General features: G+C 42.8%; 4 protein-coding genes across 9 annotated transcripts; 2 read left to right on the top strand and 2 right to left on the bottom strand.

Moving 5' to 3' along the window:
• Positions 1–1,449: 1,449 nt before the first annotated feature.
• On the top strand, positions 1,450–5,127 carry LOC115052667 (endonuclease domain-containing 1 protein-like). Of its 2 annotated transcripts, none has more exons than XM_029516927.1 (6): positions 1,450–1,588; positions 1,965–2,076; positions 2,178–2,278; positions 2,500–2,680; positions 2,835–2,919; positions 3,242–5,127. In XM_029516927.1, exons 2-6 carry the CDS (start codon positions 1,996–1,998, stop codon positions 3,631–3,633), a joined length of 840 nt encoding a protein of 279 aa, XP_029372787.1. In that variant the 5' UTR covers positions 1,450–1,588; positions 1,965–1,995; the 3' UTR covers positions 3,634–5,127. The 2 variants fall into 2 exon arrangements, with proteins under 2 accessions (XP_029372787.1, XP_029372786.1); XM_029516926.1 differs by having other exon boundaries at positions 2,500–2,614; positions 2,784–2,919; positions 3,242–5,125.
• On the bottom strand, positions 3,352–11,070 carry LOC115052659 (TRPM8 channel-associated factor homolog). 5 transcript variants are annotated; one of them, XM_029516915.1, is made up of 14 exons: positions 10,885–11,070; positions 9,964–10,098; positions 8,964–9,706; positions 8,475–8,691; positions 8,069–8,366; positions 7,629–7,930; positions 7,373–7,547; positions 7,132–7,226; positions 6,743–6,953; positions 6,152–6,388; positions 5,817–6,037; positions 5,607–5,720; positions 5,274–5,531; positions 3,352–3,629 (listed from the first exon to the last, which is right to left on the bottom strand). In XM_029516915.1, exons 3-13 carry the CDS (start codon positions 9,608–9,610, stop codon positions 5,289–5,291), a joined length of 2,760 nt encoding a protein of 919 aa, XP_029372775.1. In that variant the 5' UTR covers positions 9,611–9,706; positions 9,964–10,098; positions 10,885–11,070; the 3' UTR covers positions 3,352–3,629; positions 5,274–5,288. The 5 variants fall into 5 exon arrangements, with proteins under 5 accessions (XP_029372775.1, XP_029372771.1, XP_029372772.1 ...); XM_029516911.1 differs by lacking the exon at positions 3,352–3,629 and having other exon boundaries at positions 5,033–5,531; XM_029516912.1 differs by lacking the exon at positions 3,352–3,629 and having other exon boundaries at positions 5,033–5,531; positions 9,964–10,095.
• pnkp (polynucleotide kinase 3'-phosphatase) lies at positions 6,170–18,576 on the top strand. The gene is made up of 18 exons (XM_029516923.1): positions 6,170–10,273; positions 11,714–12,067; positions 12,774–12,820; positions 13,028–13,306; positions 13,461–13,733; positions 14,185–14,264; positions 14,389–14,446; positions 14,543–14,650; positions 14,740–14,811; positions 15,032–15,080; positions 15,206–15,276; positions 15,394–15,486; positions 15,613–15,709; positions 15,802–15,863; positions 16,860–16,969; positions 17,599–17,686; positions 17,770–17,837; positions 18,000–18,576. The coding sequence occupies exons 2-18, from the start codon at positions 11,947–11,949 to the stop codon at positions 18,118–18,120; spliced, it is 1,797 nt and encodes a 598-aa protein (XP_029372783.1). The 5' UTR covers positions 6,170–10,273; positions 11,714–11,946; the 3' UTR covers positions 18,121–18,576.
• Positions 17,584–24,129, bottom strand: LOC115052663 (complement factor B). The gene is made up of 19 exons (XM_029516922.1): positions 24,013–24,129; positions 23,740–23,855; positions 23,114–23,261; positions 22,756–22,941; positions 22,282–22,452; positions 22,026–22,124; positions 21,792–21,934; positions 21,563–21,704; positions 21,312–21,446; positions 21,125–21,229; positions 20,899–21,036; positions 20,641–20,744; positions 20,430–20,556; positions 19,798–19,945; positions 19,575–19,648; positions 19,290–19,390; positions 19,059–19,191; positions 18,918–18,967; positions 17,584–18,831 (listed from the first exon to the last, which is right to left on the bottom strand). Exons 1-19 carry the CDS (start codon positions 24,077–24,079, stop codon positions 18,649–18,651), a joined length of 2,370 nt encoding a protein of 789 aa, XP_029372782.1. The 5' UTR covers positions 24,080–24,129; the 3' UTR covers positions 17,584–18,648.
• Between the last annotated feature and the right edge of the window lie 75 nt (positions 24,130–24,204).

The raw sequence follows: 24,204 nt of genomic DNA, 5'->3' as shown, positions 1-24,204 counted from the left end.
GTTAATTAACTGATAACGTGTCAAAGTTACCTTAAGTTTGTGAAAGTTTGTTCTATCTGAGAAATTCCAGTGGTTTCTAAAAGTTTGGAAGTTGTGTTTCACAGCCAATATAGGGTCATTACGGTAATTCTGTTTGCACTGTTGTCAGAAGTTGCTGAATCCAATCCAATAATTTTTTCGACATATGGTAAACTGGCAGATATCAAAGATTTTAAGTGTTCTGGAAAAATGGGTAAAAGCACTTCACTTCCAACAAGGCACTTTCTGGCCCGTTTATGGTTAAAATAAGTAAAAAAAAAAAAAAAAAAGTATGTTGGATAATAGGAATCTTCGGTGTTGAAGGGTTAATGTCTTTTCATTTTTTGTGCATTTTTTGTGCATTATGTTATAATATAATATTATAACATAATATTATAACATAATCTTTATTTATTTATTATGTATGGTTGTCTTCTACATTTTTGTAGTGTCGGTCCTCCATAAGAGCTGGTGCGGAACCCGGAAGTGTCCGAGCGGAAACTTCGAGCCGGGCGACTTTCTCACCGAGTGTATTTTCCCGAAGGACCGCGGGAACAAAGAGAAAGCATTCCCTTCCGGTTTGATTCTGTGATGAACTGAACTGTTTCGTCACAGAGAGCTTGTGATAAAGGTGGGGAAGTGAAGCCTCATGAAGCACTGAGGCCGAAAAAGGATTCAAAGCTTCAAGACTTAAGTGACGGTGACATCTTGTGGACAACTGAAGCCAAAAGCACCAAAAGGTGACAAAGTGATCAACAATGTCTTTCTAGGCTGCGGAAATTAAACGCTCATCTGTTTACTTTGACTTAGTTGTTGTTACAGCGCTATTCTAGAGAATCTATTCTAGTAAATCCATCCGACAGTCGTCTGAATATGAGATGTTGGTTCTGGTGAAATAGTTTGCTACGCTGTTTATGTTTATGTCTGCGTGTTTGTGACTGAACTTACCTTTGTTTTCCCATCAGTGAAAGTGGTGGCTTGTTATGCCGACCAGGATGCTGTTTTTACTCAGATAGCAGAACGTGTCACGACAAAAGGAGGAAGGAGCACAAAAGAGAAAGAGGAGCAGTTGAGTCCGACACCTAAACGCAGCATGAAGGACTTCTTTTCTTCTTCACCCATGAAGGTAACAAATGTGTGGCGTTTGGTTGTTGAGTTGAAATATATTTGATGTATCTTCTTTGCTTCTTCCTGAAATCTTACAACAAAGATGAGGTTTATCAACAGAAGTCAGACAGCTGTTGAGTGGTCAACGGTGTATTTCTCTTTCTTTTTTCAGTTAATTAAAAGACGACTGAGCCCAGAAAGGGGACACCCTGAGGTGAAGCGCCAAAGGATGGAGGAGGAGGAGGATGAGGAGGAGAGACTGGCTGAGGAAAAACTCAAGCAGCTGCAGGTGTTCGCTGAGAAGTCAGTGACAGAGAGGAATAATAGCACCCAGCCATCATCATCATCATCATCATCATCATCATCATCATCATCTTCATCAAAGACTTGTCTGAAGAGCAGCTGGCAGCAGATAGGCAACCTGATGGTTTATACGGCTGCTGGAGTCCGAGGGAGTGACAAGGTGGGAACCATTTTACATTTCACAAGAGCTAATTTTAGCATTTTACAAGTGAATTTGTCTGTAGCTACGCAGAGCTTGGCCTCCTTTTAGTTTTGCACATTTGGTTTCCCTAAAGTGGAGGCCAAATTCAGGTTCACACACGTGTGAGTTGGACTGTAGATAAAAGGATGAGGACAAACAAGGCAAAGGGTGAGGAGAAGTCAAATATAAAAGCCAGTTTCTGCCGAGGGCAGAGTGTGGCAGCAGACACACGCGGAGGTGAGTGGAAACGCTGATAGTACGAAGAAACTGACCCTTCTCCCCTGCAGTGACCTACGTTTTGTTTACAGTCAGATTACACACTGAATATTTTCTGTTTTGCTTTATTGAATTAAAGGGGGAGTCGAGAATCCCTGATACCGACGTCCATGATGCAGACGTGGGAAACTCTTTGTGCCCTTGTCCTGTTCCTCGTGTGTGTCCACGCAGATGTTGTGGAACATTTTGAGGTTTGTCGCCTCACTTCACTGAAAGGACTTCAAGGAGCGTTACATTTGTTTGCGTTGTGTAATTAACTTGGGAGCCTGTTATTCATCTTGTTTTGGCTCAGGATGTGCCAGATTGCCTGAAGTACTTCTATAAGGACAAAGTCCCAGAGTGGGGGGCTTCTACCCCCGGTGCTGCCCGTCTCTGTCAGCGCTTCGTTAACAGGTAAATCTATTTAACTCTAATATTAGTTTAACTGCTCAGATTGGAGGAGCTTGGTTCTCTGCCTGATCCAAATGTTTCATTCACTTTCAGTCTTTGAAATTCTGGCATGTGTTGTATGATCTTGCCACTCATCATTTTCCGAACTAAACGCCTCTTGGCTTTTATTTTCCATAGCGATGCCTCTGATCTCTCAGTCATTACGCATCATCTTTCTCCATCAGGTACCACTTTGCCACACTGTATGACACCCACCATCGCATTGCTGTCTACTCTGCTTATCATTTCCAGCCCAGCAATGGAGGCGGCAGGGAGAGCAGATGGTTTGTGGAGCCTCAGGTTGGTTGGTTGGTTGGTTGTTTACACTTTGCATGCGCACCTGCTGATGGAGTGACAGTCGACATCGTCAATCGCTGTCATACTTATCAAGCATTTAGAGCATGAATTGTGTTGTTCTGATGAATCATGCCTATCTTGTACCAATTTTTTCTACCGTGTGATGTCACAGAAGGGAACTTTGCTTGCATCCAGCCCGGTGACATTACCTGCGTGTCTGAAGTTCAGTATTCAATGTATGTCGTATGAGGACTACACCCACTCTGGCTTTGACCGTGGTCACCTTAACCCCAACGGACACCATGCAGGTAGGATGGGTTAAACGCAGGTGGGGTTTCAGGTTTCAGCTGATTTATAATACAGACTTTGTCCAGTCTGCGCAGTTACTGGAATAATATCCTACCATATCTATAGTTAAACATCATAGAGGGATAAACAACTTGGTTTCCACGGTTCTGTTGCAGATTTGCCAGCTAGAGTTAGAGACATTTTCTCTCCAGCTCTGTCTTCAGTCAAACAAATAGAACAAATGGGCCAAAGGACATTTTCAGATACTTATTACCAATTATTCACACACTTTCTCAATATTTTAGGGCATTAGACTTCACCAAGTCTAACGCTCTCTTACAGTCCCTAGTCGCAACGCCACTTTCACCCTGACCAACGTGGTCCCTCAGAACCCCAAGCTGAACCAGAACTCTTGGAGGATCCATGAGTCGCAGCTAACCGACCTTTTCAGGAGCAAATGCTCCAAGGCCTACGTGCTGGTTGGTGCCATTCCCTCGGTGGACAACTGGATTGTCAAAAACAACGTGAAACGTGTGAACATCCCGGACTACCTGTGGAACGCATACTGCTGTGTGGACAACAATGGCAGGCCCCTGCAGAGCGGTGCTGCCGCAGCGAGGAACACGGAAGACAACTGGGTGGAGAAGCTCACTGTGGATGAACTGGGAGAATTTCTGCAGCAGTTCTCCAATCAGCCAGTCGGGGAGCTGTTTTACAACAACTGCAGGGCCTGAAAATTAAGCGAAGGGATGATGAAAGAAAACCTTTAGGCGCCATTGTCCCTTAATTTTATGGGAGATTTGGCGTTATTTTTATTTTTGATTTTAATATTGTAAAACAGTGAAGAATAATCTATTGTCATCATGCCACCATTTGACGGCAACAGGAATAATGCATCAACGCTCACTCCTCATTAAATGACAAATAGCTGAATAAATTTAAGTAGCGGAGGAATAAAGTTATTTATTGGTGTCGATTTCTTTGATATTCTTGTAAACAAGCGAAAACGTGTCTGTCTTATTAAGACAGCCTGGAAACCTGGAGAACAGCCTACAAATGAATGAATGAATTAATGGAGTTAATTTTCTTGGCTCGTCTACAAAATGAGCCACCACTTCAAGGTTACAGTATAAAACACCACCAATGCAGCAATTACAGGAATGACTTATGACTTTTCACATGGAGCTTCAAAAGAAATGAGCCTTCAGTGAAAGATACACGCTGCTCAGCGATCCACAAAAGAATCATCCACTTTATCTGTAAGGGAAAGTGTAAGAGCCTGGATTTACTTTTCAATGCGGATGTGGTTTACCTATGAATGGCTTATAGTAGTGCTGCAAAAATGAAAAGTCCTCGTCCCCCTACAGCAGGAAATGGAAAGTAGAGAGCCTGAAATCATGTGACTGAGTGTTTGGTAACAAAGGTGTAAGTGACAGGAAATTAGTTAGGAAAGGGCTCAGTTTAGGGCCAGACTGGAATCTGTACACAGAAATTTTTTTCTTTTTCTTCCTCATTTTCCAATTTTTGGAAATACATGAGCTGCGTGCACTTCAGGAGGCCGGCACAATGAAGACACCCTGTTACAGCATCCCGAACATGCCGTCATTCAGCTGGAGGATTTTGCTGGACCCCGCTACACGCACAAACAAAAACGGCCTGACTCTTCAAAACTTCTACGTTATCCATTTTATAAATGAACAATAAGCTGTAATTGTGAGTGCTGAGTACTATCTTCCAAGTTGAGATTTACTAATTTCATCCTCTTTCCACTTTGTTGATTTATGGATTTAGTGCTCCCCGCAGCTAATGAAATGATGCTTCACTAAAGAGCCCCATTACCCTGCAGGATTTAAAATCATCTCGAAACTTTCAATTCTTTCAAGTGCTCCCACTACTAAACATGAAGGTGGACATTTGATCCTGAAAAAATTACCCACAAGATCGTTTACTTCTCTTGCTGTGGAGAGTGCCGTGTAATCTGAGGCCTTTTGGTTCCTCATAAGAATATTAATAGACTACAATATTGAATCCCGATCTATGCTTTATTTAAATGGTATAAAAACATGTGACAATACTTACTGGGGTTGGTCCCTGTGGTTTATAAATCTGCCTGTTCACATGCATGTGCTGCCAGTTCAGACAAAAATAAATAAAATAAGCAAAAGGTTGTGATATATATATATATATATATATAGACAGAGAGAGAAATCCCAACTCACCTACAAGATGAGCCACCACCTCAAGGTTACAGTATGAACCACCACCCATGCACCAATTACAAGAATGACTTGTGACTTTTCACATGGATCTTCAAAAGAAATGAGCCATATATATATTTCTGATCTTTGAACACCAGCATCCAACATCAGCCTACACTTTAATCTGAAGCTCAGTCAAACTGGACCATGGGGTGGTCAGCCCAGGGAGGCAGGTCGGAGAGTTTCTCTTCCGTGGCTGCTTCGATGGGCCAGCTCCAGGCCTTAAAGAATCCACACAGGTTCATCCCCACAGTTTTGGAGAAGGTCTCAGCATACAGGTTCATCTTTCCTTTGTTGTCACCAGGAAACTTGCTCATCTCATGGTAGGCAGCAAACACCTTCTTGAAGGCATCCCAGTCAAACTTCTCCTGCAGCTGAGGAGTAACATTTTAAATGTGATGCTTGTGAACTAAGAATACACAGTGTAACCTGCTGTAATTCTCTTTTACCTGCAAATAAGTCTCCAGGGCCATCCACATCGTCCAGCTGGGAAGTTTCTTGCCATCCTTTGCAAACTGCTTCATTCGTTTGTTTCGATTTTCTGCACTGATAGCTGGATGAGCCTGCATTGAACAAGATGTTTTTGAGGTCAGTCGTTTGACATTGAAAACAAAGGAATCATGTTTCCTGGTCTTAAATACAACACTAATTTACTTCACCTTTTCCCTGTTGATCCCCAGAACCGTTTCATGCACATACACAGACCACAGGTTACAGGTGCCCTCTGTGGTGTGTGGTGGGAACTCCCAGCAGCCTCTCTGCTGGTTGTGTCCAAGCTCATGGATGGAGCCCCAGAGGCCGTCACTCTTAAGGTGTATGCTCACCAGATTCACAGCTACTGGCTTGTGTGCCATGATTGGATAGCCGGCATGCATCCAGCCTGGAGAGAACAATATAAGAAACGTCTTATAGGAACAGGTATGAAAAAGTACATCGGCCAGTGTTGTTCTAAAAATCATCAGTTTTGGAAATTTGGGGTTTTCGGTGCACCTACCATGAGAGATCTGCACATCACATACAAAGCGTTCCTTCCGAGGAAACTTGTGTGGGATGGCAGCAAGATCAGCGATGGCTCTCATGATGGCATTCCAGCGTGACGCCAACTCATCGGGGTGATCCAGAGTCCGGATAACATCTGACGGTACGGTGAGGATGATGTTTTCAAACTCCAACTCTGCCCAGGGGGCGGGAGCAGAGCGCAGCACGGACCAATCAGCTGCTGTTGTCACACCTGAAAGGTAGATGGCAGATTGTTTTGAAGCGTCTCCTGGATGGACTCTTCACCTCACATGTCACCACTTTCCATCACAATCACTTTTCCCCAATCTCCTCACTGAGTCAAACCCTCAGTATACTTACCTGCTCATCTACTGATAGCATTTTTAGCCCTTAGCTCTACATGTTTATGCTCATGCCATCATGTGCCTTCTTGCCTGTTCTGTTTGTCACTTCCCATTAACACACCAAAGAACACACTTCCTCACACGGATTTCTTCCAACGCCCCAAAGCCTGGCTGACTGAGTTGTATATACACAGGCATGATTCAAGATTATAAATCACCAGCACCACCCAACACACACTTACCAAATTTATAATATGGAGCAGGTACAGCCACCTGGACTGTGACCTGAACCCCCTGCACTTGTGTTTTGGGAGGGGCCACCAGGTAAATGAGTCCCCCCCACAGGTTCCGCACCAGCATCATCTCTGCGGTGATGGGAAACCGTTCAGAAACACACGGAGCTCTTTTTAACTCCTCATTTTTCAGCTTGTCTGTGTGACAGCCAATCTGGACCTACAAGAAATTAAACATGAGTTGCTGCTTAGAAGAAGCTATTTCCAGTTCTAATACACAGGAAGTACACATGAAAACAAACAAACAAACAAACAAACAAACAAACAAACAGCCTATTGCATTACCTATTTCTATCAATAGTATCACACATGAACAAAGAATCCAATACCACTAATACCTTCCATCCACTGTTGAGGAGGACTGATGGCATGGACATGTATGTTTTCATACCAGGAGAGAGGTAGAGACCTGTACTGATCCACTCCTCCCCACCTAACACACACACACACACACACACACACAGTCTATATCATTACAATGCAGATAAATGAAGTTGTTTGCACAAAGTATGTCAGAGGAAAAGTAATCACAGTTCTGACAGTGCTCTTCTGCATATGCAAACATTAATGTGGTCTCACCTTTTGTGTTAACGTTAATCTGGATCCTGGAGTTAAAGAAAGCCGGCATCAGTGGGTTGTCCTTGATGAGGAATGGCAGGAGAGCATCAGGATTTGGGCAGACCTTGTACATCTCTGTCCCCACATGGAGGAGTAGATGGTCTTTGGCACTCTTCACAGGGCAGCTGTCACACACCTTCAAAATTATAGATAGTTTAAAATGTTCCCATCTTTCAAACTAATGGCAACCATAGACCAAAGGTTGTTAAGCACACACCTGTGGCATGCCTGACTTCTTTAAGATGTCAGTGAGAGTGGACACCACTTGTTCATAAGAGCAGCAGTTGTGAGCATTCATGCGCAGGAAGTTGGAACAGTCTCCACCCAGCTTTTTCAGGCATTTCAGCTCATGCCGTGTTAGTTGTTCCCCCATGTTTACATGACTAGCAAAGCGGTGTAGGAGGCGGCAGAAGTGGTAGGTGTCTTTAGTAGGCCGACTTGGCACTGGAGCGTTAAAGGAACCTCCTGAAATTGTGTTTCCCAACAGGCTCAAACCCATTTTGTTCAGGATCTTGTTCCCTGAAAGAAAGATGGCATGATGAAGAACCCTAATCCAACGTCCTTTCTAAGTTTGTGCAGTTCTGTTTTTCCACAAAATGATAGTTTATCCTTAAACTCTCATGTTTGATATTATATCGTTATGGCTCATTTTCATACCTGAGAAATCTGTCATTGGGTTTTCCCCACTGTGTGTCTGTGCCCAGTACCAGGCATGCCCCCCAATCAGCAGGCCTCCTCCTTCTGCTACAAAGTCTTGGATCTCATCCTTGTGTTTGTCACTGTACGCAGTACACACAAACACGCTCAGGTCATCTCTGAAGTGTGTCGTCGTGCAATTTTTATTTGACTCCTTCGAGAGAGCAAAGGCATCGCCAAGGCCTGGTGCAAAACCAATAACTCCCTTCCGGCCTTCATCCAGCCATTCAATGGCATTTCTAAAAAATGGAGCCATTTTCTGTAATAAAGTTTGGTTAGTTTCAATTTGTTTGCAACATAAAAAAAGTTGGGCAGCCAGTGCATTTGTTTTGTTAGCATGTGAAAATCATTGAAATGTAGTACTCACCTTTTGTTTCAGAAGTCCTTCATGTGAGATCACGATAACTCTTCCCTGTCCATAGTAGGCGCCTGCCAGGAACACTTGTCCTCCCTCAGTGGTACCAATGGGAAAGGCCAGACGGCCGTGGACCAGAACCTCAGAGAGCACAGATTCTTTGCAGATGTCAAACTCAGGAACCCCCTGGAGTAAGAACTCCAAATCGTCCTCAAAATCCTTTGCAATACTTTTCAGAGAAAGACACATAGCAGAGGATGAAGACAACCAATATGGAAGGAGTTTTCACTTTAAGGGGTTTCCCATTTGTTTCATTTCTCTCAGTGTGTTTGTAAAAGGGTCATGCACCATTTTAATCCAGCCTTAAACGTCTTGATAACTTTTGCAGATTTTATCAGAAAAAATGCATAGTTATTCATTACAGAAATACAGGGAAGGCTGAATATGTGGGGAAATTTTAAGTTTAGTTAAGATTCAAGAAAAAGAGACAAAGGTACTTACACGACAGACATCCAGGAGGATGGGATTTGAGGAGAGACAGACAGGCGCTCCATCTCAGCTGGATGCTCAGAGAAGTAGATCCCTGCCACTCCAGAAACCTTATTCCCTCCAAAATGATGAAGTGCGTTTTCCTTGGGGTGATTTTCAGCCCAGCTCCAGGCCTCACCTGCTATGAGCATTCCTCCTCCAGCTTTCAGAAACGCCACCAGCTCCTTCGGATCTGCACTGACACTGTAGGCATCTGTCACATACACACCAACCGTCAGTTTGCTACTGAATCCCTCCACAACATCGACTCTGAAGCTGGATTCTCTCAGGCTGTCTGCGACGGCTGTAACGTTCTTGTGGACCCCCACTGGCAGGTCGTCAGAGCCGTCTCCTCTCAGCCACTTCACAGCGTTCTCTACCATGGCAGGGAACATCTTAAAGTGGCCCTCATGACTCAGGACCACAATCCTCCCACGACCATAGACAGAGGCAGCCATTAGGACCTGGCCTTGGCTGTTCATTGCCAAAGGAAAGGCATGGTTTCCAATCAGAACAAGGTTGCTGGGAACATGGGGGCCGCAGAAGTCCATCTCTTTCTGGCCTGTCATCAGTGACATATATGCTGCCTCATAGTGGGTTTCAGCGGGCTGGGTGGACATGGTGAAAATGCTCTGAAACTCAAATGAAGAAGTGGGTCGATCGTAAACAAAACGAAAGGCTGTGTGGAGTCAGGTTTCTCTGATGGTGGTGTGTTTCTGTGAGAATAGAAGGAAAGCAAAGTTAAGCTACAAGTACAACATTAAAGTTAGAAAAAGTTTGATACAGTGAATCAGACTATTCACAGGAAGACAAGTCAGGACTTGGTATCAACAGCAGTTTAAGGAACTCCCATCAAACATGACTATTGAGAAAAAGGCAATCTACAACTTCGAACATCAGAATTAGAATACAATTTGGTTACAAGGTATACACGTTCATCACAACACCAACATGGAGCAAAAGTAAATTTTACCTGAAAATGTGGATTTCTTCTGTAGCTATTTCACTGCAGCACCACAGTTTTTCAAACAGGCCATTCACTGTCTGACAGGAGTGCAGAGTGGAGCCATTTAAATAAGAGCAGGAGGAGGAGGAGAGTCCTTTTCTGCTGAAGGGAGAAGTGTGTACAAAAAATTCAAAGACTGCAGCTACTATTGGACGAACACGATGATCTCATGACTAGACAGAAGAATCTACAGAGACTTTACGTACACAGAGGATGTCTAACTTTAGGTGTTGAAAGTTTACACCACATCATGAGTGCTGGTAAACTGGATGAACAGGTTTGTGTCTATAAATGACCAATTAGGGTTTTTATGTAATGGTGAAACCTTTTGTATGTTCTTATATAATATATGCTATAATGTTGTTGCAGTCTCAAGGTAGAACAAATATGAGTTTATGTCTAAATTACTTGTGCTTGTGCTCACCAGCTGGTGAGAGACCTGAGGTAGCCCATAATATACTGGACTACATTTTCCATCTGTGTTAGGACCAAAGTAACCAAGGAAGAAGCAGAAAACATTGTTAGGAAGGACTTCTAGACTACTTTGCTGAACCTGTTCCTGCTGTCACCCATATCAAGATGAGACGAGAAAACAGAATGGCAGCCAAATGAAATATTAGTCTGCAGCTTCACACATCAGAGATATTAAGGTTTCAACAGGCTGGGTGGACATGCTGAGATATAATTGACACTCTGAAGACTAATACAAGTTGTTTACATTAAGCAGTTCTATTGAGCTAGGACCTGTTATGGTGCCTCTTAAGACAAATCTAAGTAAACCTTCAACTAAAATGTATCTTTATCTTTATCTAAACAACATATAAAATATAGAAAAAAATATTTATGTCATGTCACCGTGGAAATGGGAAAAGCCATGCAAGCTATTACCTCCTTCATTCAGCCAGAGAAGTATTTATCCCAAAACAGACACTGACAGAGCTGGAGAATTTTGCTATCTTGTCCTTTTGGTGTCTTCAGCCTTTATTTGATCTTCAGTGTTTGTCTACCTGACACGAAAAACCTTTTAAACTGAGGAATTGAAAAACAAGTCTACATCCTGTAGAAGGGCGATCCTACGTAGGCCATATCCTAGGATATGGAGGAGTGACTCTGCCAAAATTAAAAATAAATGCATAAATACATGAACGAGTCAATAAATAAGATAGTATGCCATTGAACTGTGAATTACACACTAAAATATCATATGCCTTTAGATTAAATAAATTAGGCAGTAAATAAAGTCAAATGCAATTAAAATTCACCAAAAATACACAAATTAGTCAGCATTGATTAACTGTTAAAATGTTTCTTTTCTTTTAGGCATTTTCAGTTTTTCATAGATTTTATAAATTTACTTCCATTCGTACATTCACATTTCTTCTTGGATGCAGAAATGTGATTCAATTTTGGGGCCTGAATGAAGTGTGCTATGGGGTTTAACTTTTTCGATTGTTGGTTGATCAACACCAGAGTGCACGGAGCGACCAGTCGGCGTAGAGAAGCGTTTCTAGATGAAATTCTCAAAAGACTACTACTGTTCTGTCTGTAGTTTTAGGATGTCAAAAGAAAAGCACATTTTATCGGTTAATTAACTGATAACGTGTCAAAGTTACCTTAAGTTTGTTCGTTTGTTTAACTTTACTTATTTATTGATTAATTGATTTATTTATTTATGGACTAATTTATTTATGTATGTTTGTCTTCTACATTTTTGTAGTGTCGGTCCTCCATAAGAGCTGGTGCGGAAACCGGAAGTGTCCGAGCGGAACCCAAGAGCCGGGCGACTTTCTCACCGAGTGTATTTTCCCGAAGGACCGCGGGTACAATGCGAAAGCATTCCCTTCCGGTTTGATTCTGTGATTTTCATCAACTGGCTCGTTACAGAGAGCTTGTAAGCAAACAAAGAAACAAAAGTGTTGAACTGGACTCGTCGGTTTTTGGACCGCCGTCATGTCGTGCTCGCTGCTCGGAGCCTCCGGAGTCCGCGTCCCGCTGCAGGACGGACGAGCTGTGATTCTGGGCCGGGGTCCGGAGACCGGGGTCCGGGACAAGAAATGCTCCAGACACCAGGGTGAGTACGACTTCACACACAATGCAGACTCACGCTGCTGCACGTTTTAAACTGATGAACAAAAATAAACAAGATGAGAGAAGAAGAACAAAAAAAAAACAAAATAAAACAAAAAACTCGCATAACTACACACAACACTGACCCACAATCTCTACACAACATGGGAGGGTCTTCCTTTCCTAAAGCCAGTTAACAAATAAGGCCCGTGAGATGTATAACACTGCCATAAAATATCGTTACAGGGGAAAGGATAGACACCAAGAACACACACACAAATCTATGCATTTTGATAATTGATTAATTATTTTATTAGCTTTTTTTTTTGGCAATTTCAGGATTTACTGTTTTTTTTTCTCTGCATTATGTAATTAAAGTAGATTATCTGGTAGCTTTTGAGTTGTTGGTCTAATGGATGCCTGAAGATGACACCTTAGGCTCTGCACAATGACATGAAATGCCCCGTAGAAGAAAAGAAAAAGAGAAAAGGTTTTCTCGGCTCTGGTAATTAAAAGCTCATCTGTTTAATGTCTTTGAGATGTTTACATGTACAGACTTTGACTTGGTTGTTGTTATAGTGCTATTCTAGAAGATAAATAAATCCATCCGACAGTCGTCTGAATATGAGATGTTGGTTCTGGTGAAATAGTTTGCTACGCTGTTTGTGTCTGCGTGTTTGTGACTGAACTTACCTTTGTTTTCCCATCAGTGAAAGTGGTGGCTTGTTATGCCGACCAGGATGCTGTTTTTACTCAGGTATGAGAACGTGTCACAATACAAAACTCCGATAAGACCCACTGACTGTTCACACTTTAGAGAAACACCACAGAGGTCATACTGACACAATCAGCTGCAAACCTGATATCAGCACTCTTTGACTTTACTGCACAGCACACCCAGGTCATTACACAACCCATAAATGCTGCAGTACAGAGTTCACACAAGACCTGTTTTCCTCCACAGCTGGGTCCTAATCCCAGTTTCCTGGATGGTGAGAAGCTGGGCCGGGGCCAGTCTGGTAAACTCACCCACGGAGGCACTCTCTACCTGGTTAACCAGAACCATCCATTTAAACTGCATTACTCTCTGAACACCAATGGAACAACCTCTAGCACCGCACAGAGAGGAATGAAAGCTACTGGTAAGACAAAAGGAGGAAGGAGCACAAAAGTGAAAGAGGAGCAGTCGAGTCCGACACCTAAACGCAGCATGAAGGACTTCTTTTCATCTTCACCCATGAAGGTAACAAATGTGGTGGCGTTTGGTTGTTGAGTTGAAATATATTTGATGTATCTTCTTTGCTTCTTCATGAAATGTTACAACAAAGATGAGGTTTATCAACAGAAGTCAGACAGCTGTTGAGTGGTCAACGGTGTATTTCTTTTTCTTTTTTCAGTCAACTAAAAGACGACTGAGCCCAGAAAGGGGACACCCTGAGGTGAAGCGCCAAAGGATGGAGGAGGAGGAGGATGAGGAGGAGAGACTGGCTGAGGAAAAACTCAAGCAGCTGCAGGAGTTCGCTGAGAAGTCAGTGACAGAGAGGAATAATAGCACCCAGCCATCATCATCATCATCATCATCTTCATCAAAGACTTGTCTGAAGAGCAGCTGGCAGCAGATAGGCAAGCTGATGGTTTATACGGCTGCTGGAGTCCGAGGGAGTGACAAGGTGGGAACAGCTAATAATGGAGATTGTCTTCATATATTCATTTCGTATTTAATTTCCCTGCCTTAACCCTAACTCACTTGTCTGTGACCCTAACTGTCACAGACAAATTAAAGATTGTGTTTAATTTAACAAAAAAGAGGGGGAAAAAGAATCTCCAATTTTCAAGCAAAACTGAAAATAAAATGTAGTCCAGGCTTGAAATTGGGAAGATTTTCTATTTTATATCAGTGTAAATTGAAATTTTTGCCATTTCTAAAGTTTCTTATATCAAACGAATGATTCAGTGTTTCCTTATTTCTGAAAATAATCAGACACGAATGCCATTTTGGACATTAATGACATCGCTCGTCTTTATTTCTGGGAGATTGACTTTATGTATTTTAAACATTGATGTCTTTTACCCTTTGGAAGATATCCTTACAGGTTAAATGTTTTTCTTCTCCATCTCCAGATTGCTGGGTTTGACATAGACGGCTGCATCATCACCACCAAGTCAGGGAAAGTCTTTCCCACTGCACCAGATGACTGGAAGTATGTCAACACTTTCGATTGTTATATGTAGCTAAGAGGTGGGATAAGTCAGTGCCTGACAGCTTTTATCTCATGTCTAACATCTACATGTTTCATTTTAATCATTCCTGTTTCTCTTTAACAGGATTTTGTACCCAGAGATTCAGCCCAGGTTGGCCACTTTGCTCAAAAAAGGATATAAGGTGAACTAATGTTATTTAGTTGGCTTTGCAAGATTAAAGCCATTGAAATATAAATAGGTGCTCGCCACTAAAGTTTCAGGTTCCCGCTCCTTGTAGGTGGTGTTCTTTACAAACCAGATGGGGATCGCTAAAGGCAAACTGAGACCAGAAGTCTTCAAGTCTAAAGTGGAGGACATCCTCAGTACACTGCAGCTTCCTGTGCAGGTTTGCTCTGCTGGAGATGGACTGCTAGCACTTAAACAGATGTTGTACGTGAAGCAGATGTCTGGACCGTCTCTGTGTCTGTGTCTCAGGTGTTTGTTGCAGCCGGTCCTGGTATTTACAGAAAACCAGTCACGGGAATGTGGAACCATTTGTGTGACAAGGTATCTGTCAGTGCAGATACAGAGACACACACTCATGAGAACTGCTCCTTATACACATTGTGATGGACATTAATTACACTAATGAGAATGAGTCATAGAAACCACCCTTTGAAGAATGCTCCTTGTGATGTTTACTTTCACATATGCATGTTTGACTATGAACAGTATTGTTTTTGTTTTAAAAGTAAATACTTTTCTTTCTTTTTTTTTCTCTGCTCAGGGTAATGATGGCGTGACTGTTGACAAAACACAATGTTTTTATGTAGGAGGTAAGACCTCAGCCCAACTGGAAACACCTTGACCCGAGAATGAACCTCTTCTAAGTGCATAAATGCAATAAGATCAACCCTATTGGGAGTTTTACTTCCTTTCCTGAATTATCCTTTGTGCACAGATGCTGCAGGTAGACCAGAAAACGGGGCTCCTGGGAAGAAGAAGAAGGATTTCTCTTGCAGTGACCGACTGGTAAAACCTGAGATTTACTGACCTGGCCATTTTGTTTTCCTCCTGTAAAAGCTAATTTGGGGAATAGTTAATCTAATTCTGAGCAGTGTGTAGCAGTTACTGTCCTTTTGTTTATAGTTTGCTCTAAACATTGGACTGCAGTTCCACACACCAGAGGAGTACTTTTTGGGCTGGAAGAGCGCCCCCTATGCTTTACCCGAATTTGACCCTGTGAGTACATAGAGCAACGGTTTTGTATTGTTTTTTGTTTGTGTGTTGTTTTTTTTTTTATGTGCAATAATGTGTTTGTGGGTTTCGTCTATTTTCCTAAAATCTTTTCTTGGTCTGACCTGCCAGAGGAAGCTTGACTCCACTGTCAGGCTCTACGATCCACCATCAGCCTCCCTCACCTCCAGCGAGACAGAAGTCATCGTTGCTGTGGGTTTCCCTGCGTGTAAGTAAAATATGATGATTGCCTTTTGTTTTTCTGGATACTCCTTCTGCCAACACTTTTGTGGTAATGCACACCCTTCCCTTTCTCTACAGCTGGGAAATCCACTTTCTTCCAAACACACATCATCTCAAAAGGCTATGCATACATCAACAGGGTGAGACAGAGCATTTGCTCCAAATGACAGCTGAGCTTCCTGGTGTTTACCCTCCTGCTTCTATATTTGATGTTCATGTTTGAAAATGATCATTGGACCATCCCTTTTTTTTTTGGTCTGCATTTGTCCTCATAGTTTAACACCGCAGGGTGTGTCAACGTTTTGTGAGATTCATTGACTTAGTCTTGCAGATAAACATTTAATCATTTCAGTGCATGTATGTGACCATCACCAGTCCTCCCTGGAAGCTAGCTTGTTGAGCTTCATTGAGTGAAATGACCTTTGTGTGGCAGGGAGGGCAGAGCTACTCGGTGAATATAGGGGGGAGCAAAGGACAGACAAGGTGCAGAAGGAATGGATGGGGAGGGGAAGCAGGTGGTGCTGGTGTGCTGTGCTTCTCCCGTCACTTCGTTCAAGATTATGAGTGCAGAGGGTTTCTGTGTAGATCTGTGGAGACATGGGAGTCCAGATAGGTGAAGGTGTCCCAAAAGAAAAGCCGAGTCAAAGGTAGGGTACGTAGTGATGGAATGAAAGAACGGCTCAGCCCATTTTAGGCAGGAAGTGACCCAACACGAACTGGCAAGTAAAACCACACATGCATGTGAGCATTCCCTAAATATGAGTGACACCATCACCAGGGCCCAGAATCAGGTCAGGGGCCCGCCACCCTGTGTGTGGGAGCACAAGAGGCACCAAACCCAGAGCTCCAAACACCACTGAACCGCCCAAGCAAGCACTTATCTGTCCCACTCAGAGGAGGCAGGCAAATGAGGGGGTCCGGTCCCCTCCCCCCCAGCACAGTACAATGACAGGGCACAGCAGCCACTGTGAGCCAACACAGGCCAGCCGTCAAAAGGCAACACCTTTTTTGTGTTTGGAAGCAGATGAGTGGATACCTTTGATATTGGTTTCCAGTGGTTCAATGAATATAGAAATCAGTAGGGCAGACTTACTGTTTGCTAAATGCCTTCCCTGAATGACTTATTTCTTTGTCAGGACACACTCGGCTCGTGGCAGAATTGTGTGTCAGCATGTGAGCGCGCTCTGAAGGAAGGCCGCAGCGTCGCAGTAGACAACACCAGCCCAGACGTTGAGTCTCGAAAACGGTAAAGCACAGCTGTACCAATTCTGAGTTGTTTGTGTCTGTTTATATGTCAGCACTAAAATACACTGGCAGCATGTCCAGGGTGAACCCTGCCCTCCCCTGCGTCAGCTGGGATTGGTTCCAAAACAGAATCGCATTTAGGTGGAAAAGGTTTTAATTCCAGCAGATAGTGGCGCTCCCTGTGGCAGATTATCAAGCTCGACATTAAATGTCACAAACACATTCAACCACTGTGTTCTAAATGCGTTTGAAATTAGAGATATAATAATAGTCCATGCTCTTTGTTGCAGTATTTTGTGATGTATTTCATGTTTGGCCAATGTTTGCATCAACATTTATTTTATTTTTTTACTTTTTTTTACTTCACTTTTAACTTAACTTTGCACTAAACCAACACTGCCAATTGTTATATATATACTTTTTCCTTTGTACAAAACATTTTTATTTCTATTGCTTTTGCTTGCTATTTTGATATTTATTATATATAATTTGTTCTTTACTGTATATATTTTGATTCTTATCCTATGTTGTTTGATGTCTGTGTGTAATGCTGCTGCTACACTGCAGCTTCCCAGCCTGGGATAAATGAAGTATATCTATCTATCTGTCTGTCAACACTGCATTCTCCAGATACGTGGATGTGGCCAAAGCAGCAGGGGTTCCCTGTCGTTGTTTCCACTTTTCAGCCTCAATGGAGCAAGCCAAACACAACAACAGAGTACGACTCACCTCTCCACTCTATTTAGCTTTAATCTTGGCTGGTCGTTGTCTATTTTTCAAATGTATTACTGTCGTTTCTAGTTCCGTGAAATGGCTCCATCAGACAGCAAACACACCAAGGTCAATGACATGGTTTTCTACAGCTACAGGTGAGCTAGTGTCTATATTGACTCAATAGGCTTTGAATTCTGGCATTAATACTAACTAATCATTTTGGACTTTGTAGAGTGAGCTGTGAGTGAATTTAACCTGAATGTTCATGATCTATTATGTTTTCCTGACCTTTCTAATCCTCGTCTTTCTCTGGACAGGAAACAATTTGTGGCTCCTGCTCTCTCTGAGGGATTCTCCGAGATCCTCCAGATCCACTTTGTCCCAAATTTCAAAGACAGCCAATCAGAAAGCCTGTTCAGACAGTTTTCTGAGGGCTGATTGGACAGCTGGCCTTAACAGAGTAGCATGTTTTTGTTTTTGTGTTTTTTAATTACAGCTGATTGACTCGTTTTATTAGCTCTCCTCCAGATTGACATCTACCTGCACATTAAACTTTACTGCTTACAGGGGTGGCCAATGGCCTCTAACTACAAACTATTACTGGTGATGTTGAGCACACAATCAGGTCTGTCTTTGCAGTTTTATAAGAACTCTGTCCACAGACAGATACATTTCTGTTATGCGTCTGGACCAGAACACGATGATGCAAGTGTTTTGTATGGTGAGTTTATAGAATTAATAAAACATGCAGTATTACCTTTATACTTAAAGTATGATATGTTAGATTTGTCTACAAAAAAGGTTTTCACGTGTGCTAACAGCAGTGCATCCATAAAAATCACTGAATGAAAAGAAATATCATTTGGGCAATAAAGTGTGAAAAGAAGTCAACAGTCCAAATGAGTTCTGCTTTGTGTTACTCTGATTTGGTCAAAGTTGATCCTCAAAGAGTGATTCTGGATCCTCTCAGTTGATCTCAGGCAGGAACTGGATCTGATCTCCCAGATGCCTTTTAAGCCACGGCAATATCTTGAACAGGTCGATGTGAAAGTCCCGAGCGTCTGGAGGGGGCTTGTTTTTCTTGTTGCGTTTCTTGGATGAACCGAGTCGGTCACATATATTTACGGTGCCCCAGCTCACTACTGCCACCTGAGGGGGGAAGCAGAAGAAGAATTCAGTGTGATGATGACACGCTGCTTGACCTGGCCCAGGTGGATAAGGAGAAACCTTCTGACCTGAAAGTAGCGATTTCTCTTTTGCAGAAACATCGATCCACCAGAGTCGCCTGTCCAAGAAGAAGAGACAACATGTAACTAATGGGAATCTCATATTTGTTTAGCTCTGGTGCAAATCACACATCAATCCAGAGTCCAGACCTTTGCAGGTAACATCATCCTGATATTCAGGGGAGCCACCAGAGCAGAGAAACCGGTCAGGTATGTACTCATCCAAGGTCACAGTGGTGGGATTTCTAAGCGTTACCTTGGCCTTCTCCACACAGGCCGGCCTCTGCAGACAAACGTAAGTAAGCACAGAGCAACACTCTTTATATGGAAAGTATTCTAGATATTAAAATACTCAATCAAAAAAAAAATCACTGCTCTCACCCGACTCCTAGTTTGAAAATGTGTTACTTTTCTTTCTGTTTCTTTGTTTTTTTTGTGGATGAAATAGGCAGTAGTCTCCTCGTGTGGTAGCAGCTCATCCCCTGCGTGGAGAGACAGTCATTACATTCAATACCCGAACTGTACTTCAGATTTCTGAGATTTGTTTTCTTGATATTCAGAGAAATATGTTCCATGAATCCTCTTCATAACATGAGTGCGTTGGCAAACGTGGACTTGAAAGACGTCACAAAGTATAATGCAGTGAAAAGGTCAAAGGTCACATACTGTGCTGCTGACAGGTAGAGTTGATCTTTTTCATGGCTCGACTGGCCGGTACGGTACATGGTAAGCAGATGGGTCTGTTGCATGACACACAGTACAAACACTCGCCAGTGAATCTTATATTTATGTTTGTCTGATGAAAATTACAGGAGGATGTGCATACAAGAACATGCCTCCAGCAGAGTAAATGTTTGCCCTCAGCTGATCTGTCTCTGGGCTGTCTTACCTGGCCTTCCAGGACAGCGGGATGCTCTTGTTCACCTGAACCAGAGCTACGTCGTAGTCGTAGAACTCAGACACATTTTTGTGTACCAGTGCTCTGGTGTTATAGTTGGGGTGCAGGATCACCCTTCTTGATCCCACAGTGCCATCACCTGGGAGCCAGACAAGATTTGGTGTTTTTAAAGCTAACAGAGAGGACATTTTAACATTTACCTAAAAACTCCCATTTTCAGCAGCATGGCTGAGGAAGCTATACAACTATATCATGCTTGGAAAGGGCGCCCAACAACTTCAGGCTTTGCATCTGTGAACATCACTGACTAAATCAGTTAAACCCAGCTCATTCAGAATCGTCCGGATTTCCCTGCCGACAATATTCCTGAAAAGTCTCTGAAACCACTGCATCTCTTTGTTTTTTCCTCGAGCACAGCGAGCAAATGTGCACCTCGGCTGTGATCCTCTCTTCCTCCAGCTCCCCTTCTCCATCTTAAAAACTCCTTCCTCTACCACAGAGCGGCACTTACACGCAGGTACTTCTCTCCCTGAATTGTTAAAGGATCATCATATGATCTTTATGTCACCCCTTCAGCTTAGCTTTCTCTCATTCTCAATAAATATATGATTTTTAATACTGACCATATTCTACGGTCACTTGGTCCGATATTCTCTCTGTGCTGGCTGTAGCAAAGCAGTGAGCAGCCGTCAGCACCCAGTTCTGGCTCACAATGGATCCAGAACAGGACTTTCCAGGGCCCCATGTGGGCTAAGGGGACGAAGGTGTCACGTGTGAGAAAAGTCAACTCTCCTTTATGACTTTTATGTGTGTGAGAGTGTGCTAAGGTCTTACTGCGGCCAGAGTGACATGCCAGGGATTGCTGTACACCGTCTCACCCACTTCTACATTGGCCTCATGTTCCTGAGCCACGCCGCACATCGTCACGCTCTTGTCACCTACAAAGTAAAACAGTTTTATGCTTCAGTAACTTAAATTTGACATTCTAGTACTTTGAGGCCCACATGGTTTTGTTTTTTTTTTTGGCATTCTCAAATAAAATAAAAAAAAAAAAAACCTTGACAGCTGATGAGTACTCGCTCTTTTACTTACTAATGATGCTGTTGAACACCTTTCCGAGTGTTTCATAGTCTTTCAGAATGAAGACGTGGTGCTCGCCACGTTTCTTTGAGGCCAAGGCGTTCAGCTCATCTTTCTTGACTTCTTCCCCCACACCAAATACATAGACATCTGGGAACACACACAATGTCCACAGGCCAGTATGCCAACACATCCAATGCACAAAAACAGTGGCAGTAATGTGGCTAAATGAAGCTACCTAACAATGACTCGTCGGTGTGATCGATGGACGTGGCGCTGTAGCCCAGGGTTTCTCGGATTTTGGCCAGAGCGATCTGAGGTTTGGTGCCCATGTTGGAGTAACCTGCAGAAAGAACCCCCAAATATGAAATCTTTGTCAAACATTTTCAAGAGTTGTAAGAGGAAGTTTGTTGAGTTTGTTTTACCGTCAGTTTGTATGATGATGACGTTCTGAGTATCACGAAAATGGTATCTTTCACTGTTTTGCTTGAAGAAGCTGATCAACGAGTTGACACGGTTTATCGCAGAGAAAAGGTTAGTGCCCGTTTTGCGTCCATGGCCTGAAGAATGACAAAAACAAAAGGTTCATTATGATGAATGACAACTGAACAGACTGGTGCTTTACAGTGGTCTGTTTCAGTCCTTAAATGAATGAAGGGAAAATAAAAAATCCTACTGTTGTAGTCAAAGTCCATCAGGTGCCAGATAACTTCCTCAGTGTTTGTACTTATGTCCGTGTCTGTGATGTTCACGATGTCTTTGGCTTCACTGGCAAATGACAAGATATGGAACTTCATCTGCACCTCGTAGCTGTCCAACTAGAACCAAAATAAAGGAGACATTTGGAGTCTTTCATCTGCAGGGTTTATTTAAAAAAAAAAAGAGAGAGAGAGATGGGCACAGACCTTTCTGATAAGAGCAATGGTGGCGTTCCTGGATTTTTCAAATTCCTCCCGTGCGATGCTTCCTGACGTATCCAGTAAAATGTAGATGTTTATACGACTGCCGTCGGACACACGGACGGTTCGCGCAAAGGACATCGTTTGGACTTAAACAAACACAAATGTACGATTGCAGTTGAGCAAGTTGTTCAACAAGTTTATCTACATTCTCAAGATATAGATAAAAAGTATACCCACTTTTCTTTTTGGCTTCTGGTGAGACTACGTCCATGACTCCTGCAAGTGACCCCGCCATGGCTTTGGCCACAGCACTGGGGGAGTCAAAGGTCTTCTCACCTGCAGTACAGCCGAAAAAGATATCATGCATGAAAGCTTTATCATAATGTGACGCTGCTGTGACGCCCGCTTGTTGCAGCTGCAGAGTTGGCGATAATGACATTTGCAACTAGTCTAGTTTTTAAGTCCTTTTTTTTTAGGCATAAATCTAAAGCACCTTGGCACCGTGGTGCTGAGCCACTCCACTCCCTGCTCTCCAGGCAAACCCTTTCAGCCGACCCAAGCAGATGGAGACCAGCCTGACACCGATAGACCACCCTCTCTCCAGTTTCAAACGGGCCTGTCCTCTGGGCCCCCGGTGGGACTCCTGGGTCATCACAATCGTCAGCTGCATGAAAAAGAAGACACAATTGACATGAATTTTTTTGAATTCACATTAACTGATTATATTTGTTTTCATCCTTTATAAAAATATTCAGAACAGAATTTTAGTGAAAAGAAAGCACATTTCACTGAAAGAGTAATTACAGAATTTGGTCTATGACCTGTTTCCTCTCACTGTGTGATATGAAAACACATTTACAGAGATCTTTTTTGTATTCATCAAGGATGTTCCCTGTTGCACTGATATAAGATTGAAAAATGCGGCCACATCACACATTATTTATGCTCTATCATGATTCTTCCTCACCATGGTTGTCACAGACAGGGGTGGTTCCTGTCCAGTCCCCAAAGATGGTGCAGTTCCTCTCAGCTGACCCATACAGGGTGAATCCAGCCGAGCAGGAGAAGCTCTGCGTTTTCCCGACACCGAACCACTGATCCCTGGGCCAGAAGTCCCCGTGATCCAGCTGGAGCTGACCTGGACACATCAGCTCTGAGAGAGAGGGATGGATGTGAAAGAGTATTGGAGGTGGAGGATAACGAGGATGTAAGAAGAAAAGAAAAGGGGGAGAAAAAAAAAAAATCACAGAATGATCCTTCAAAGGAAAAGTCAGTGTTTTAGTGTATATATATGACACTGAATGCATCGTGATCTACAACTTCACCTTTGCATATTGCCCGTGATGTCGTTCTGCCATTGGCTAATCTCATGACCGACCACTCCCCATCAGCATCGCAGACCCTCTGCCTGACTGGGAATGGGTGTTTGCCTGGACCACAGTGATAAGTCAGCACACTGCCCTCCAACCCCCCCTGGGGAGGAAACACATGGTCACTTTTGGAGTTAAATTAAGATTGTGGTGACTGGAGGAGGATGAGGAGGAGACTTCCCAGTACTAGCTACCCCCTCCTCCAAAAAAAAAAAAAAAAAAAAAATCAATTTGGAGCCACAATGACAAATTTATACACAACTGTTGTAGTTATATAGGGATCCTAAATTGGTTTGCGTGGATATAATGAAGAGAAACAATGTATAATTTGTGCTGAGTACCAGTACCAATAATTAATCATTCCATGACTATAACTAAGAACCAATTAGATAAAAGGTAGAAGAGCTGAAACAAGGACCAACTTTAATATGACGCAATAGGCTGAATAAATTAAATGAAGTAAAATATTAAAGTTGATAAAAATAATAGAAAAACACAAAAAAATATGAATTATTTGGATTAAAAAAAAAATAAAAATCCAGTAACAATGTGGGCCCTAATTTGCAGTGTGTTATTTTTACCTGTGAGTAGGTGACATGTCCTCCTTTGATGCTTTCAGTGGTTGAACAGTTCAGAGGCTGCTGATAGTCGTAACTTTCATATTCATAATCATCCTCCTCCTCGTCCTGCAGAGACACTACAGCACAAACAGAAAAACATTGGCCATAAACATTAATCTTTGCCCCCTAAGATGTCGGCCCCCCTCCGCTCCAAAAAACCCAGGCACACGGCAAAGAGCCTGGTAAATAAGCTCACACAAATATAAAACCAATTCAGATAGAGTTGCCGCTCACCCTCCTGTGCAGAGATGAACACCAGGACCCAAAGTATAGATTTGACATACATGGCTTGATGCTGCATCAGCTGCGTTTGTTTCTTTGGTGACAGAAACCACAGCCGGAGTGTTTGTATCGACCTGCAGCGAGCTGCTTTATTTGATGACTGATTACCCATTAACACAGCAGCAGCACAACAGGAGGAGCGAT

The sequence above is a fragment of the Echeneis naucrates genome, chromosome 13 (genome assembly GCF_900963305.1).
Source record: "Echeneis naucrates chromosome 13, fEcheNa1.1, whole genome shotgun sequence".
NCBI lineage: Eukaryota > Metazoa > Chordata > Actinopteri > Carangiformes > Echeneidae > Echeneis > Echeneis naucrates.
Note: the sequence above shows the minus strand (reverse complement) of the source record. Positions and strands in the feature narration are given on the sequence as shown.

Excerpts from the sequence above, each read along its gene's own strand:
- pnkp (XM_029516923.1), top strand. The coding sequence starts at position 11,947 with ATGTCGTGCTCGCTGCTCGGAGCCTCCGGAGTCCGCGTCCCGCTGCAG. Across the intron at positions 16,970-17,598 it reads GACGTTGAGTCTCGAAAACG|ATACGTGGATGTGGCCAAAG; the intron begins GTAAAGCACAGC and ends TGCATTCTCCAG. Across the intron at positions 17,838-17,999 it reads ATGGTTTTCTACAGCTACAG|GAAACAATTTGTGGCTCCTG; the intron begins GTGAGCTAGTGT and ends TTCTCTGGACAG.
- LOC115052667 (XM_029516927.1), top strand. The coding sequence starts at position 1,996 with ATGATGCAGACGTGGGAAACTCTTTGTGCCCTTGTCCTGTTCCTCGTG. Across the intron at positions 2,077-2,177 it reads ATGTTGTGGAACATTTTGAG|GATGTGCCAGATTGCCTGAA; the intron begins GTTTGTCGCCTC and ends GTTTTGGCTCAG. Across the intron at positions 2,279-2,499 it reads TGTCAGCGCTTCGTTAACAG|GTACCACTTTGCCACACTGT; the intron begins GTAAATCTATTT and ends TTTCTCCATCAG.
- LOC115052659 (XM_029516915.1), bottom strand. The coding sequence starts at position 9,610 with ATGTCCACCCAGCCCGCTGAAACCCACTATGAGGCAGCATATATGTCA. Across the intron at positions 7,548-7,628 it reads AGAAGTCAGGCATGCCACAG|GTGTGTGACAGCTGCCCTGT; the intron begins GTGTGTGCTTAA and ends ATAATTTTGAAG. Across the intron at positions 6,038-6,151 it reads TGATGTGCAGATCTCTCATG|GCTGGATGCATGCCGGCTAT; the intron begins GTAGGTGCACCG and ends TGTTCTCTCCAG.
- LOC115052663 (XM_029516922.1), bottom strand. The coding sequence starts at position 24,079 with ATGCAGCATCAAGCCATGTATGTCAAATCTATACTTTGGGTCCTGGTG. Across the intron at positions 22,453-22,755 it reads CCCTGTCTGTGACAACCATG|CTGACGATTGTGATGACCCA; the intron begins GTGAGGAAGAAT and ends TTTTTCATGCAG. Across the intron at positions 21,037-21,124 it reads CACCGACGAGTCATTGTTAG|ATGTCTATGTATTTGGTGTG; the intron begins GTAGCTTCATTT and ends GTGTGTTCCCAG.